Below are 16,058 nucleotides of genomic sequence, written 5' to 3'. Positions count from 1 at the left end.
ATATACAATTTTTATATCAAATTAAGGCTCTAAAATGAAAACAAAATATTTTTAAAAAAATATTGTATACTCCCTTTTGCTTTTTTGTTTTTATATTTTTATTCAAATTCTCGTATTTTAGCAGGCTAGATGTCTGGGTGGTTTTCATTTGATAACCAACAATAACAGAGTATACAGTGATTAAATTTAAATATTTCCGCCATTTTTATTTTTTTCTGTATTTTGCTTCGAATGCTGAATAAACAATAAAAATCCGTTCTATTCGTTCTACAAGTATTTCTATAACAAACTTTGTTGTGGAATGTGCAAACTCTTGTTTCTCAATGGCAAAATTATGTCAATGGCATATAAAAGTTTTAAACAATTGTTCTTCTTGTTTTGTTTTATTAGTAAGAGAATAAACTACAATGTGGCTGCACCATCTATTTTTTCATTAGAAACATTTCTTACTTATATTTCATCTAACGAGTTATGTAACATTCGGTATGAAATTAGTATTAGTATTAAATATCTTTTGAAGCGAAAAAGTATGTTTATCATGTTTCCATGACAGATCGAAAACGTTAAAAATGTGTGACGAATAGTAATTAAAATAGCCAGATGGACTGAACATAATATGATGTTCATAAATGTGGTGCATACCAAAAACAACTTAAAATTTTCAGTACGCAGCAAAAATATATAACAAGTGGAAAAGGTAAAGGCAGATGTATATAGAATAAGAGAATTAGTATTATGGAATTTGAAGAAACTTAAAAAAATAATTGTAACGAAATTGTTATATATACCGAAATTGTATATACCGTCCGTCCGGACGGAAAGACATAGATCGCCTTGTCTTGTCATGCTGATGAAGAATATACTTGTATATATTTTATGGGGTCTGCCAAGCTTGCTTCTGCCTGTTACATTTTTCACCTCCTGCAAATCTAATACTCTTGCACATTTCCTATACAGAGTACACAAATTCGATTCAATTATTAAGGGGAACGCAGCGCAGCCATGCTTCATCGCACACATAGAACATATAATTAAAATCGCACCCAAATTAATCTAGTTGTATATAACATAAAATATTGCTTCTTAGTTCCTATGCTTTTTCTTCTATAATGATATCATAACGTAAACAATATTAGTATAGGGTGTAGGAGAGGTTAATTTGGACCTTGAATTCTTGTCAACTTGGCATGGCTATTTCCCGACGTAGTGACGTGCTGATCAAGATAGCACTTTCGAATATGCAGGAAAACAAAAATAAGCAAAACATATGAGCTTTACGCGTTTGCAAAAGGCATTGTTAATACCTCTACGAGCAAGTAGATAGTGTTATCAAAAGTGATTAACGATCTCTTCAATGTTAAAATTTGTTTTACAAGGCATAAATACGAGTAAAACAGTTTTTTTAGGAGCCGTTTGGCTCGACAATCAAATCAGCACATATGAACATATTAAACTGAATGGGAAGGAGATAATAATGTCTACGGGAGAAAGATATTTCCTTATGAAGAAAAATATAAAATTTAACAGAACCATGCTAGTGGATCTGTATTTTTGCAACAAGACTTCTTGTGTCTATACGATCGTACCAACCTTAATCGTAATAATGGATATATTACTGCATTATTATATACATATTATTGCATTCTATGCAAGGAGCGCAGGCTGTTTACAAGTAGATCAAGTTTCCCAGCTCAAAAAGATTTTTTTTTGCGCAAAGCGTAGTTGGTGGTAGAGCGATGGAGGCTTAAGGGAACAAAAGATCTTCTAGGTCTTTCGGGAACCATAAAGTTAATTTGGCTAACAAGCACCGAAGACTCGATTTCCTTTTTTTACCACAAGCAAGACTTCAAAAAGTGTCGCACTTTTTACTGAATGATTTTGATGAAGATACAGTTGATTTTAGGCCAAACTACGATGGAAATGAAACAGAGCCCACCTGAAAACGAGATGAACGTTTAAATCGTACCAGCCCGACTTTCGGATACTCTGAACCCACCGTTTTCAACGCGATAGGCGTTCAACTGAACTGAATTCTGTTTTACCAATCAGCTATACTTGTATAATATAGGTAACAGATTTAGTTACTATAATTTTGCATTGATAAGATTAGTGTCCCTTACTCACCCGAAGAGATGGACAGACGGATTTGTCTCGCCATATATGCTCGTAAATTTTTATCTGTTACATACATTTGGAGTGTGATGCACTAGATGCAATTCTGGGAATACTCCCAATACACCTCATGGGAAAAATGAACGCCACGCTGGCGGCTCTTCGCATGAGAGAAACAAACCAGTGGTCAGAAGAATGCTTTGGCCATGCCAAAATTCTGAGGGGAAATGACAATATCCCATTAGTCACTGACCACTTCATCGCAGAGGAGTATCCACTTACTCCTTTCCACACCATCATTCCCTCTAGGGAAGATTGGAACTTCGGCTCGCCAGGCCCAACCAATTCCATCAAAATATATACAGACGGTTCTAAGCTGGACAACCGCGTAGGCGGGGGTGTCTTCTGCGAAGAACTCGGAATCAGAAAAGCCTTCAGGCTACCGGATCACTGCAGTGTGTTCCAGGCGGAAGTAATAGCCATTCAAGAAGCTCTTCTTATACTGCCAAGCCCAGCCACATATACCAGAGAAATCTGCATTTACTCGGACAGCCAAGCGGCTATAAAATCCCTTAACGCCATCACGTCGAACTCGACGTCAGTACAGAACTGTCGCAAATCTCTTCACGAGATGGCAACACAGCTCTCTATATACCTCATTTGGGTCCCAGGCCATAGGGATATCGAGCCTCCTACCAAATATATCGGCACTAGCAAACAAGAAGCCGATAGACATCTTCAAGTTCATCCAGGCAGCTGCCAAACACGAGTATTTTGGGAAGTAGACTTGTCCATGCGGTATCACAACGGGCCAATCTCCAAGGCCTAAGTGAGTCGGGGTGCATACCCTGGCTGCCGCTCCGACCTACCTACCTACATTTGGAGTTTAGAAATTATAGTATACCCCATAACCCTTCGAACTATAACAAGAAAGGAATGCTAAAGTTGAGCAGGCTCAACTCTTAAATACCCTGTACCACCCCACAAAAAAGTAATTAAATTAATTAATTAATTAAATTTAATTAATTAACTAAATTAATTTAATTAATTAACTAAATTAATTTAATTAATTAACTAAATTAAATATAAAATATTCCATGCATGCATACATACATTTACATTTACATCAGAATCGTGCCTTATGCGTGTTTGTGTACTTGTACATATGTATGTATGTGTGCATTGGGCCTGGTTATATGGCTATAACTTTCTTTCCGATCATTCTATCATAATGAGACTTGGTATACGGTTATATAATAACTAACCTAATGTGACTACCAAATTTTAGTTCAAAATTCCAAGAATTACGGGAGGTATAGAAAATCGTTAATAGGGGGGGAGTGGGGGGTGGATCAGAAAAAATGAACAAACTCGTCCTTTCTCGGTCTCAGGAGAATCTGTATACCAAGTTTGATTATTCTAGCTCTTATACTTTCGGAGATCCTTGCGTTCATACAGACAGACAGACGGACAGACAGACGGACAGACAGACGGACAGACGGACAGACGGACATGGCTATATCGACTCGGCTTGTCATGCTGATCAAGAATATATATACTTTGTGGGGTCTACCAAGCCTCCTTCTGTGTGTTCCATGTGCACTCGCACAAAACTAATATACCCTTGTACCCTTTGGGTACAGGGTATAAAAATAAAGCAAATACCGTACGGTTGGAAACAACAATAAGAAGCGTATGTAGAGTTTTGTTTTAAAACTCGACAATCTTGCAATGATATTCCATGAACTATTCAATACTAATCTCAATTTCTCAATAAAAAGTGCACTTTGTATGCACACTGCTGTCAGAAATGTGTTTGCTTATTCCAATGGTCGATTTATTATACAAGTATAAATGCAGACTCGGAATATAAATGGGAGCAGCTACACATTTTTAATTGAATTCAAACTCCATCACAACATTCATTGTCTGTGAACCCAATTTAGCAAACTTAGCTCAGACACAACCAGTGTGTGCGAACAAAGTCGAGAGCGTTAACTGCTAAATAAATATTAAAAACCTCGGGCTGCTGCAAATTGTGCGGCGAATAATGTCAGGAACAGAAGTGCAGGGAGCATCAGCCAGCCACCAACGACTCGCGAAGCCGCACGCGAAAAAGCGCTGAAAATCCAATCAGAGGTTTACACAATGGTGAGATAAATTACAGCACACATACACACCCACATAAACGCATTCACAAGCCCAAATACGCGAATTTACACCACACCCATATGCGCATACGTATATAGACCATAAAATATTTTATATTGTAGTACGCCACGAAATCAATACCGCCATTTTGTTGGCAAAAGGTGTAAAATTGCTTTCATCGATTTGTTTTGTGATTACTTGTACAGTTTTTAACCAAGCTGTGTTTTGTTCTTTTCTCCTTCTTCACTTTAGGAAAACCCCGGCCTAATTGTACCCTGGATAATCGGTTATATCACCTTTATGGCTTTGGAAGCTGTCGCCATGGTTTACTCGAATGTCTTACGCGATCATGTGAATAAGGTAAGTGCACGGACCTCAGCAATCTCCGCGCCACAGAAAGCCTGGGGATTTGTTGCATATTTCAGATGCTTAGCTTCAGGCCATTTGTTTAATGAAAAAACGCTCGGTTCCATCCCGATGCGCCCACGCCGGCGCTCCTATCAATAGTTACTCCGCATTGACATAAATCAATTGGAAACAAAACAAGGCGATAGCACAACACAAATAAATTACAAAAGCCCACGAGTACAGTGACAAAGAGGACAACGAGTTCCTTTCGTTACGCCGGGGGAAATGTAAAACAAAGCAGAAAGGGAACGAATCCGTTACATGTGTTTAAGTGTTTTTTATGCAAAAACGCGTAGAGAGTTGAGACAGAGTTTCGTCGTAGGCGGCAACTGAATACCTTTCCCTCTAATAACAGTTAAGTAGCTGATTTAGCCAGAAACTTAGTATAAGCTGAAAAAAAGCTAGCTTAAAAACTGACTATCGTATTTTAGCATTACCGAGCATTACCAAAGAAATACTTCAATTATGTAACTTTTAAGTAGCTTCGCTTAACCTTGCATAGTCCAGGTAGTTTTTATTGATATGAAATGTGCCCTTTGATCCTTTTTAAAAAAAAAAAGCAGGTATTCAGCCAGAAGAACTTTAACTTAAAACCGTTTTGCTAGATAGTGCTGCTTTAATTTATCAAATATTGGTCCACTAAATGTACTATATATGAGTACTAATTTTGATTCCAAAATAGGATGTTCTCGCGTGTTTATTGGGGCTACCCCGATCCTATCCATCCCTATACCAATCTTTAATCGTGCATGTTCACACTTATGAGCTCGATAGCTCTGAAGCACAAGTGAGTTGGCGGCTTCCTTTGAACTGTTGCCGGACTAAATAAAGGGCAGCAACCCCTATGACCGACTGAAGGACAAAGAATACTCTAGGCTAAGCACTTTATTCCAACGCAACACAAAGTCAAAGCAACACAAAGCGCGTGTAGTTGGCGTACCAGATACAAGTACTAGCCCAGAACATCTACAACCCGGATCCCCCTTTTGCACATACAAACATATGCATAGATACACTCACTGACTGGGGCATTTGCTGTGCCACTTTTTTTGTGGCCCAGCTCGTGTAACGTTTCCAGTTTTTGCGGCGACAAAAAAACAAAAACACAAACTGGGGAATTTATTTGTCTACGACATTTGTTTTTTGTGGCTTTTTCTATTAGAACGAAACCGTTACTACTGTTTTTTTGTTTTTTGTTATTGTTGTCTGTTACAAAATTGTCGCCTCATGCATAATTTATTGCAATTGCGAGGTAAAAATTCATGTTTTTTGCTTTGGTTTCCTTGCCAAAACTTTTACGTTGTGTGAGTTCCCTCTTTTTTCAGACAGTTTCGGGCAGCTTTAATGACTTCAACTTTAATTTGCATGCCAAAGGCTGCCGCTCAGTAGTCGGAAGTTGTCGAAAGTTGTCTGAACCGAGTCCGAGCTCTCTATTGTCAAGGCGCCACTTTATCCGCACTTTGAGTTTCGTTGTTAGCAGTTCTTTTTAAGCACCTGTACTGCACTTATAAATTAAATACGCTCTAATTTATTTAATAAAGTTTTCCATATTTTACGCTTTGCAGCAGTTCGATGCCATGTGCAAGGCAGAGGTGGCCTTTTTCATAGCTCGCGCATTTATCAATGTAAGTAGCAAAGTTTTTCTTTCTGTGTGACTGTGTGCGTGTGGGTGTGTGTGGGTGTGTGTGGGTGTGAATTTGCTCTCCGCCTTATCACTTGAAAAGCGGCCCAATAAAAACGCGCCCTAAAAGCATGCTATAAAATATTAAACCACTACATTAACAAAGAAAACACGAGAGAATGTTATGCTCAAGCAAGCCCCTACTCAAATACCCTGTAGCCGGTGTCTTATATGCGCCTGCGAAAAGAAGAAGAAATCAATGCCTGCTGACGGATTGCCATTTTACATTGATTTGTGTTGCCACGCTCCAATTTCCAGCCATGCCTGTTTTACCCTTCGAATATAGGGTATAACAAGTTGGCATGTGGGTGGAATGAACAATGCGTAACAAATTATTGACTGCTTGGACAGTCCATGACAGCTGCGATAAAAACACAAAATGTCAATAAAAGGAAATAAAATACTAAATCATCAAAAAGCAAGCATTTTGCAGAGGGAAAAATAAATTTAAATTATCCTTTTTTAAATTAATTTGCATGTAAATAAGCCCATAAGTTCGTGGAAACAAACGAACATTTTAGTTTTGTGCAATTGTTTAATGATAATATTAGTATTGATAAAAATCGCTATCCTGTGCTCCAAGTCACATGAACGTATATCGACAAACCAGATATTTAAAACGTAGGAAAGTTTACATAAAATGGTATAATTGGTAAAGCCAAATATTGTTTATCAAACATATTTAAGCAAAATATATATCGATTAGATATTAAACGGAGTAGGATTTTATATACATACAAGTATTACAACGCAAACTATATGTCTCCGTAATCATGGGTCACATGTAATTAATAGACGTTATTGTACAGTTTTTTCTTAGGCCTTTTTGTCTTTTGAGTTGAAATTATAACGTAATATTATTACAAATCTTTATTTTAATTTATAATATTTTAAAATATAATATAAAACAAATCATAGTTTTTAAATATGTATCGAAAGCACAATTTGTTGATTTATTAAATTAAATAAATAAAATAAATAGTATACCCAGCACCCAAATGGATTACTGAGAATGTATGTAACACGCAGAAAAAGAGAGCCCACAAAGTACATATAAAGTATACAAGTATATCCGGATAGCACAAGCATAATTTACTCTTTTATCCACTTATAAGGCATCTGTGTGCAACAATTTGGCTCTATCTTTTATAGTCTCTGAGATCTAGGTGTTCATACGATTTGTCTTATCATGCTGAATATATACACGTATAGTTTGTGGGACTTGCCACTTCTCCTTCTGCCTCTTACATTTTCTAGCTTATCTTAAACTTTATGTACTTTTGTACCTTTCAGGTACAAAGTATAAAAGCGAAAAATACTTAGCCCAGCAAAGATAAGTAGACCTGCAAGTAAAGTTTACATAACAAATGCATTCGCCTTCAGATACAATTTTTCTGAAAGCCCTTATAATGCGATCTATTTTGGTATCAGATAAAATCATTATAACAACTTTAGTGGGAATGTGTTGCTCCTGAAATTTCCAAATATTTTATCACGATCCACTTAATACGTACATCAGTGCTTATTTCAACTGCATCCTATTTGACCCCCACCATCAGAGGTTTCCACAGCATTAAAACCTCACGTTTATGAGTCTGTAGTGAGACTTGGAAAGCCAGCATGGAGCGGTGAACAAACCCAATGGTCAGGAGAGTAATTGCCAGACCAACGAATGATTCAATCTTTCGATCATGCACAGCGCCACAGCAAATCTCCTTACAGAATCCTATTAAACGGCATATAAAGATGCCGCCAAAGACGCACAGCCAGGGCACCATATGAGGGGGTGAAACCTAGGTACAAATCGTCAGAAATTTATGTCGATGTGGATAAAGTAAGGCCAGGGTATAGAGTACTTACGAAAACTGTCGCGTAGGCCAGTAAAAGCCATGCATTAATCGACACAAATGCGCTCACATAGCGCAGCTGACGGGCTAGACGACGGGGTATTATATAGAATCGGTGATTATACCACATTGTCAGTCTCTTGGGGTCCTCGGTAAAAAAGTAAGCCGCAAATGCGTACATGCTCTGGAGCTGTGCGATAAACAAAAAATGAAAAGGTAGGAAAACTTAAGGCTCCGAATACTCATACCGCGCCATACAAGCTTAGTACGAACAGCATCCAGTACAGCAAGGAGTAGCAGGCGGGCTCGCCTTGACAACAGCTGACTAGATAACGCTTCCAATAGCGTAAGCGGGGCCCCTGAATCAACGAAACTAGCCCTATTGAGTCGGTGCTCTTGCAGGCGTCTGCAATCACATCAAAAGAACTTCCCAATAGACACAACTGGTGCTCAAAAGGTACCAATTGGAACATGATGGAGATGGTAAGAATATTTGGAAAATTCTAAACTGCCAAAAAGTAATTGACTATTAATTTTTTTTTAAATTGAAACTGTGAGCAGACAACAAATTTTGCGTTGATCGATGAATCAAATCTACCTCAATCGACAACATTACAACTAAAATTTGTTGCATGCGTTCAAAAATTCTACACAAAAACATCAAATATTCAAAGAGGAAGAAGAGGGATTCTGCTGTCTTAGCTTTTATTCATTTTATTCATATATATGGCTGAAATCGGGAAAATCCATTCACTCGTGTTACTTATGTTTATTGCAGATATCCAAAGAACTCCACTAAGTTAAAGCTAATGCGCTACTTCACTGTTTAAGGAAATTCCGCTATCGTCCTTAGCGTTAAGCTTATCGCTTATTGGGTCTACACTTTCCTATATTATCCCAAACCACATATGTCCACATTATATTAAATTGAAATTTATATAAAAAACTCAACAATTTAATTTCTGATCCAATTATAACTCAGAATTGTACATAGGATCAAGACCGATTTCATTAGATTCATTTTTAGGGTTGACGCAAACGTACAAATTTAAGATAATAAGTATAAATAAACAAACCAGTTTTAATTTAAATAATAAAGGAGTACTTTTGAAGTAATCATATTTGTATGTGGATAAGTAGTGAAATATATGAAATATAGTGATGTCCATTTTGCAGATCATATATTATTTGCTCTTAAGATGTGTAGTTCCCTGTTGCCTAAAGATACACGAATTCGTAAGTCGCTGTACAGCAAATATTATTATTATATATTATTATATTATTAAAAACTAACAAAGATTTATATATGAATGTATATGTATGTATGTATAAAGTTTTCTGTTCCAGGTACTTAATGGTCGAACATTATATACAAGTAGTTAGTTTCAAATTTCTTATAGCAGTAGGTATACTCGTATGTACTATAGTATGTATATCATATCTTGTCACATTCTCACAAACTGATGTATGCTGATGATGTGAAGCTCGTTCCATCTTTCGATGGTGCTTGGTTCACCAATTAAGGTGCCTTAACTGCTCTAAAAGCAAGCTGATTTCTTTTCATCGATCCAGACCTCATCTAGTCACCTTTTCATTTATGATTACGATTGACAAGGAATTATTGCAACGTATTTTTACTGTCGAAAATCGTAGAGTACTTTTTGATCTCAAATTGAACCTCAATCTGCACATTTCTTCTAAATAAACAAGAACAAGGGCGTTCCGTGTCCGCAGTACAAAACGCAACAGGATCGAATTGAGTCTGTTCAAAAATAAGTCCTTCTTTTTTAATTAATTAATTAATTGTGAGCTTCTCTGTTAAGTTCTTTATTTTTATATTGGTAGATCTATTGACGCATCTGATCACACTTGGCTGTGAGCCGGGGCATGCCTAGTCGAAAGGCGTTTATTAGATACTATTGTAATTATTTTAGATCTCTCCTACTTAGGCTTTCTGAGCTTAAAGGGTTTTTAAAATAATTTTTTATGTATATTCTTTTCCATGTAGACAGGCAATGTTTGTTAACATAAATATAAATAAATAATAATTATGTGTGTATGTATATCATGTAATGTAAATAAAGGACTCAAATACAAAAAGAAAAACCCTCTCAAAACTTGATTATTTAAAATTCACAGTCTTTGAAAATACTTGCAATCTTTGTACATACAAGTATGTGCATGCAACTTGTTGCTACGCAACAAATTTTCCAAAACCCGATTTATGGCTTTGCGAATATGCAAGAATTGTGCGTTTGTCCACCGCTATTGTCGCTGGGGTGAGGTTTTGATCGATAAATGTAATACATAAATAATTTAATTACAAAAAAAGTCCATTAACATCAATGGAGAGACATAAAAATAAAACTGCAACGGCATTGAGGCATACGCGTGTGTGTAATGAAGTGGAACTCCGTATATGCAGGCTAAATAGAATTTACGGCACTTAATTGTTGTTTATGCTTTTACTTTCAGGTGCTGGCCATGTGGGGAGTGCTGCGCTTTTACAACCTGGTGCGCTCGGGCATTACCTGGCGCGGCCCCGAGGTGAGTTGAGTAACGGAAATGCTGGGAGGAGCTGTGAAGTGGCTTCTCTTAAATCGTGACCATCCATTTGTTCTGCAGGCCAAGACCACCATCTTTGCTCCCATCTACAAGAGCGTCAGCACACACAGCAACCCACAGAAGAGCAAGCGAGCCAAGAACCGTCGCTATAGTGATCTAGACAGCGGCTGCTGCGCTATTTTCGACTTCGACCTGGACGACGAGGATGATGAGGACGACGATGATGACGCGGTGGGCTACGACTACGATGACTACTGCGACTATTACGATGAGGATGACGATGATGAGCAGGGCCAGCTGCAACAGGAGCAACACGATGCAGCCGACTGCAGAATGCTGGGAGCACCAACTCGATCTCAGAAGGCGCGCCGCTCGCGCACCAACAACAACATACGCAGCGTGCTGATCAACAAGCGACACAACAAATATAAAATATCCCGTCCCCAAACCCAGCTGGAGGTAATCAATGAGTCGGAGCGCAGTGCGGGCAGTGGCAGCGATGAGAACGATTCTCTGTTGGTGGCCTATGACAGCAGTTCGTCGCTGGCGTCGGTTTGACATTGGCCGCCATGCATTGGAGTTGCAACAAATGGATGTGCCGCTGTGCAGCAGACCGAAGAAGATGACGACTACAGCGTCAGCAGCGAAAGCAGCAGCAGCAGTAGCAGCAGCAGCACCGACAGCGACACCACCAGCACCAGCGATGATGCCAGTGCCAGCTCAGACCCGGGCCAGTATCTGTACGGCGACCTGCATGGCAAGCAATCGCACCGTTCAGGCCAATGTGGTGGTCAGCGTCAACGCCGACGTCCATTGCGACGCGTCTACTGCGCTGTAAATGCGCTCCTCATGGGCCTATTGGTGGCTGTGGAGGTCTACGCACAAGTTGCCATATTTCTATAGGAAAATGTGGGGAACAAGCGAAGGTAGACCTTGGTGATTGCTCCATGACCCTTGCCAGAGGCCGTGTACAAAAACTTCCGTATAGAACAAGTTTAATGTTTATTACATATGGGTAACCAAACGCAAGAAAAAGCTTTAATGTAAATGTAATTCCATGTCTAACAAATACTATAAAAATATATAAGTCCCTAGGAATATACTATTCTTATTAATCGCATAAAAGTATTCAGTATTCGTACGGTGGCTTTAATGACCCCCAAGCTACTTTTTTTCATTTCCCGACTACCTTCCACTGATTATAAATATATTATTTAGAACTCGTCCTGGACAACTTTTAGCTTAAATTATGTAAGTTACTCTAAAAATGTCAAAACGAACCAACTAATAATAAATATTAGTTATTAGAGTTTTGTTGAGAGAAATGCTTTTCTGCCACATTGAAACTATTTTGTAAATCAGACATAAATACAAGTAATAAAATATTTACATTTTAAATATATTTAAACACGCGTTATCCATAGTTTGTAAATAAACCATACTAGTATGCCTATTAGAGCATAAATGAGGATAGAACAAGAATAGCATCAAAACAATAATCATATCTGTAATTGTTGAATAGGTATATATAAATATAGGATTGTATATTTAAGGTACAGTTGCGCCAAAAACCAAATAATAAATGTGAGTTAATAGTTAATCGTATACTGTATACTGTATAACAACAAATTATGAAATAAACAATTGATATTTGTGCAAAGGAAATGCGTTATCGGTTGCAGACTCGATCTCGAAACGTGATCAGCACGTGTTTAAATTAGCCCGGGGAATACGGTGCGTATGAGCTATCTGATAACACATTGACGTTAAATGTGAACCAAAATTAATCAATTGATAAGTACATCCCACACGTGAAGCACTTTCTCAATCAGATAGCTAAGTGAGCCACTCATACTTGTACACGTAGTGCCAGCTACGTAAGTCGCCCATTTAAATGCTATCTCTCTTAATGGAACCACAATTTGAAGGCGCGTGGCTTTGTTCACAGTCAATTAAAGGCGTGCAGTGAATAATGAGTGCAACTAATGCCATCGGATGTCGCACTGCCAGATGCCACTCGAGCTGAAATAAATATGTACAAAAAGTCGTGTTGAATTTTCACTGAGGACTGTTTACCCCGAAGACAACGTGCTCAGGCGACTTGTCTGCTGTAATTATAGGAACTCAGGAGCACAAAGAATATGCTACTAATTGAATGCCCCACTATGCAGTGTGGAAGGAGTGTGGCAACTGGCAACTGCAACAGTTCTATCTAGCATATACTAGAGCTGTGCATCAACTTCATGTTGGGCCAGGCCCTGGCTGAAGTCTCATTTTGACTGCAACAAGTATATTTTGATTACATGGACGTCAAAGTGGATTTTGTTAGACCACCACAGTAGCATTCCAACTCACTGGTGAACACAACACCTAAATATACCCTGAATGCTGGTAACCTGCTCTCGTGACATGGAAAGTAACTGGAGAATTGTACAGACAACATAGTAGGGGAAACCACTCTGCCCCAAAAAACGTGGCATACAAACAGATTCACTGAAATAACACAAAACAGAAATACTACAAAACTTTTCCATAATTAGAATTATTTATTGCCGAAGCCATGTATATAGATAGTATCAGACGGCGGTCAATTTCCTAACATGTTTATTTCTAACTGGCATTTTGAGCACCAAAAAATATCAGTAACAAAAAAGTTAATTACCAGTTTATTTCATTCCTAATTAATTTTGAGTATTTTCAATAATATGGGTAGGAATCGGGAAATTCCAGAAGAGCAAGCAACCGAATGTGAATTGCGAAGTGGCTCTACTTTACTGAACGATGAGAACCAAGAGAGCGAAATGCTAAGAGTAGCGAACAATTCATCAGTCCGTACCAGAATCTCGTGAGCTACGCACTTATCACTGAATCCTAAATATATTAATGTTATTCATTAAAGAACTTATACATATATATACACACACAAAAAAAACATCTAAGCCAACCTGTAAAATATTAAAAAAACTATTAAACATAAACATACTACGTCGTCTCTTGGTTATTTCACCACTACGGATTATTGGAGACCACAAATGTATGTATATGTGAATAAATATTTCACCAGCAAAACAGTAAGGTATACCATGTGATAAATGGGGAATTTTTTAATGAATGCTCAGTTAATAGTTCATTTAAAAAATATATTACCTCTTACATATTATTCTTGTTGGCAGAAAAAGTTAGCCCACCTCTACTGCGGAACATTTTTTGTTGCACCAACACCACTATCAGGATTTCTCTCCAAACCCACTAATGTTCAACACATTTCACTTGGAAACAGCGAATAGCAACGAAGAATTTAATATCAAATATTTCAACAGCCCCCCCTGACTTTTTGAAATCTGAAGTAATTTTCTCTTAGAATATGCAATTATTTTTATTCACATTTAAACAAGCAGACCACCTTTAGCAGTCAAAGCAGGCAAATGCTTCACCGTTTTTAGGAAGTCGGCCACCTCACAAGCGTACGACCAACCGGCCTTGATGTCCGTCTTCTTCCAGCTAATGTATGTAACTTCATCACTTACATCATTACAGATAACGTAGTCCTTCTTGATCTGCTCCTCGGTTAAGTGAGGGTTATTAACACCGACAAATACAATACCGCGGTGGGTGGAGGGCTCGATCACAACACGGAAGTACAACATGGGGACTGGAATCAGGCCGTTGTTGTTGGTGTCGTGAGACAGATACAGGGGGGTCTCAACACCGTCCTTGTTGGGCAGCGTCGTAACGCCCCAAACACCGGTGTAGCAGTTAACATTCATCTGGTTCTTGGATACCCAAGCGCGAACTCCATCCTCCACACGTGCCCAGTTGCCCGCATTGAAGGATTGCCACTGAGGGGCGGCGTTGATGAACAGGAAAGTAGCGCGCTGCTCAGGAGCGTAATTAAAATCGGCCTTGGCGCCCAAATGACCACGAGCCAAGAACACACTAGAGGTGTCGAAATATTTGCCGGCATCGTAGCCGAGCTCGGCATTGATGGTCTCCAATTGAGTAACCTGAGTATAGAGTTTGTCAACGTTCTTTCCGCCAAAGAAGCCAGCGGTCTGGAAGGTAATGCGATCCACACCGGTTTCGTAGTAATTGCTACCAGGGAACAGCTGATGGCGTGTGTAACGAGTCACCTCCTCCTCCTCGTTGAAGCAGATTTGCATTTGCTCGGCGAAGCGGGACGAACTGATTTGGAATCCAACACGAATGACGACGCCTCCGTTGCATGTAGCGCCGCTCTTGACAGCAGTGAAGCCCGGCCAGGTCTTGCAGGCGAGCTCCTTAATGTCGTAGCTAGTGCCGTCCACACGGAAGGTGCTGCCACTGACACAGGTAGCAGTCAACAGGGTCTGCGAGTGTGTGCTGAAGGCTCCAGGACACCAGAGCTGCATTGTGCCGCCTGCCTCAAACTCCATGACTCCGGTGCTAGAGAACGGATAGATATCCTCGGAGTCGGTTTTCAGATACACGGGCTGGGGGCTGGGAATACCGCCACGGATCGTCACACTGCAGGCTGTAGTGGCTCATTAGAAACTGTTCACTCGATATATCTCTTACTAATGTTGTTAATGATATCGACATTTCATGAGCCAAGGTTTCGAAAATATAATTACACAATTATTGTAAAAAGAACACTTTACAAAAATTAATTTTTTCTCAATCATTGAAACTTTCTTTAATTAATTGATTAATTTTTAACAGGATTCTTGTCTTTCAAATATCGATATCAATCGGCACTAGTAATCCCATTTCCCACTTACCAGCAGCACGTGATTCGGGCAAGGTTTCAACATAGACAGCGCGTTCGCGAATTTCCTCCACCTCCACCTCGGGCAAGGGCTTCACATAGATGGCGCGCTCATAAATCTCATCCTCCACGATGGGCGGTAGCTCCACCTCAGGCAGTGGCTCCCGCGGCCAGGCCCACGCGGCATTTAAACTACACACTCCCAAGAGGAGCAGCACGGAAGTAGCGAACTTCATTTCACTTCTAGCGACTATGGCTGGCTAGGCCTAATGCGAACCCGTTTAAATAGTCCACTGATATGGCGCATTGGCAAAACCACTATTAGCCATATTATCGGGCCATGCATAATGAAAAATATTTTTAGCACATCTACGCTTATCACTAAGTCCATCCAAAACCAAGTCCAAGTCGAGTGCTGCTGTTATCAACGAGCCCCATTCATATTCATTTTGCTTGAATTACTTGAATTTGTCTTCGTACGTTTTTGATTTGTCTGCTTGGCATCGCAAATGTAATTGAATTGATAAGCACGAGCTCGCTAATTGCGCAG

At 39.1% G+C, this 16,058-nt stretch overlaps 3 protein-coding genes across 3 annotated transcripts in view; 1 reads left to right on the top strand and 2 right to left on the bottom strand.

Annotated features, from left to right (window-relative positions):
- Positions 1 to 11,430, top strand: part of LOC115634363 — a 52,397-nt gene extending 40,967 nt beyond the window's left edge. Inside the window, exons 5-8 of the mRNA XM_030532025.1 lie at positions 4,516 to 4,623; positions 6,237 to 6,296; positions 10,675 to 10,746; positions 10,825 to 11,430. Coding sequence (XP_030387885.1) covers positions 4,516 to 4,623; positions 6,237 to 6,296; positions 10,675 to 10,746; positions 10,825 to 11,322 — 738 coding nt within the window. The 3' untranslated portion in view covers positions 11,323 to 11,430. The remainder of the gene's footprint in view (positions 1 to 4,515; positions 4,624 to 6,236; positions 6,297 to 10,674; positions 10,747 to 10,824) is intronic.
- LOC115634364 lies at positions 7,721 to 8,734 on the bottom strand. Its single transcript, XM_030532026.1, has 3 exons — positions 8,448 to 8,734; positions 8,213 to 8,389; positions 7,721 to 8,145 (listed from the first exon to the last, which is right to left on the bottom strand). The coding sequence occupies exons 1-3, from the start codon at positions 8,670 to 8,672 to the stop codon at positions 7,891 to 7,893; spliced, it is 657 nt and encodes a 218-aa protein (XP_030387886.1). The 5' UTR covers positions 8,673 to 8,734; the 3' UTR covers positions 7,721 to 7,890.
- Positions 11,431 to 14,114: 2,684 nt separating the features above from the next.
- LOC115628210 lies at positions 14,115 to 15,750 on the bottom strand. Its single transcript, XM_030524206.1, has 2 exons — positions 15,522 to 15,750; positions 14,115 to 15,274 (listed from the first exon to the last, which is right to left on the bottom strand). Exons 1-2 carry the CDS (start codon positions 15,742 to 15,744, stop codon positions 14,151 to 14,153), a joined length of 1,347 nt encoding a protein of 448 aa, XP_030380066.1. The 5' UTR covers positions 15,745 to 15,750; the 3' UTR covers positions 14,115 to 14,150.
- Between the last annotated feature and the right edge of the window lie 308 nt (positions 15,751 to 16,058).

The sequence above is a fragment of the Scaptodrosophila lebanonensis genome, unplaced genomic scaffold (assembly GCF_003285725.1).
Source record: "Scaptodrosophila lebanonensis strain 11010-0011.00,11010-0021.00 unplaced genomic scaffold, SlebRS2 tig00000001-arrow-pilon, whole genome shotgun sequence".
Taxonomy (NCBI): domain Eukaryota; kingdom Metazoa; phylum Arthropoda; class Insecta; order Diptera; family Drosophilidae; genus Scaptodrosophila; species Scaptodrosophila lebanonensis.
This window is presented reverse-complemented; position numbering and strand designations above follow the sequence as displayed.

Excerpts from the sequence above, each read along its gene's own strand:
- LOC115634364 (XM_030532026.1), bottom strand. The coding sequence starts at position 8,672 with ATGTTCCAATTGGTACCTTTTGAGCACCAGTTGTGTCTATTGGGAAGT. Across the intron at positions 8,390-8,447 it reads TACTAAGCTTGTATGGCGCG|CTCCAGAGCATGTACGCATT; the intron begins GTATGAGTATTC and ends TTTATCGCACAG. Across the intron at positions 8,146-8,212 it reads TGGCCTACGCGACAGTTTTC|GTTTCACCCCCTCATATGGT; the intron begins GTAAGTACTCTA and ends ATTTGTACCTAG.
- LOC115628210 (XM_030524206.1), bottom strand. The coding sequence starts at position 15,744 with ATGAAGTTCGCTACTTCCGTGCTGCTCCTCTTGGGAGTGTGTAGTTTA. Across the intron at positions 15,275-15,521 it reads GCCCGAATCACGTGCTGCTG|CCTGCAGTGTGACGATCCGT; the intron begins GTAAGTGGGAAA and ends GAGCCACTACAG.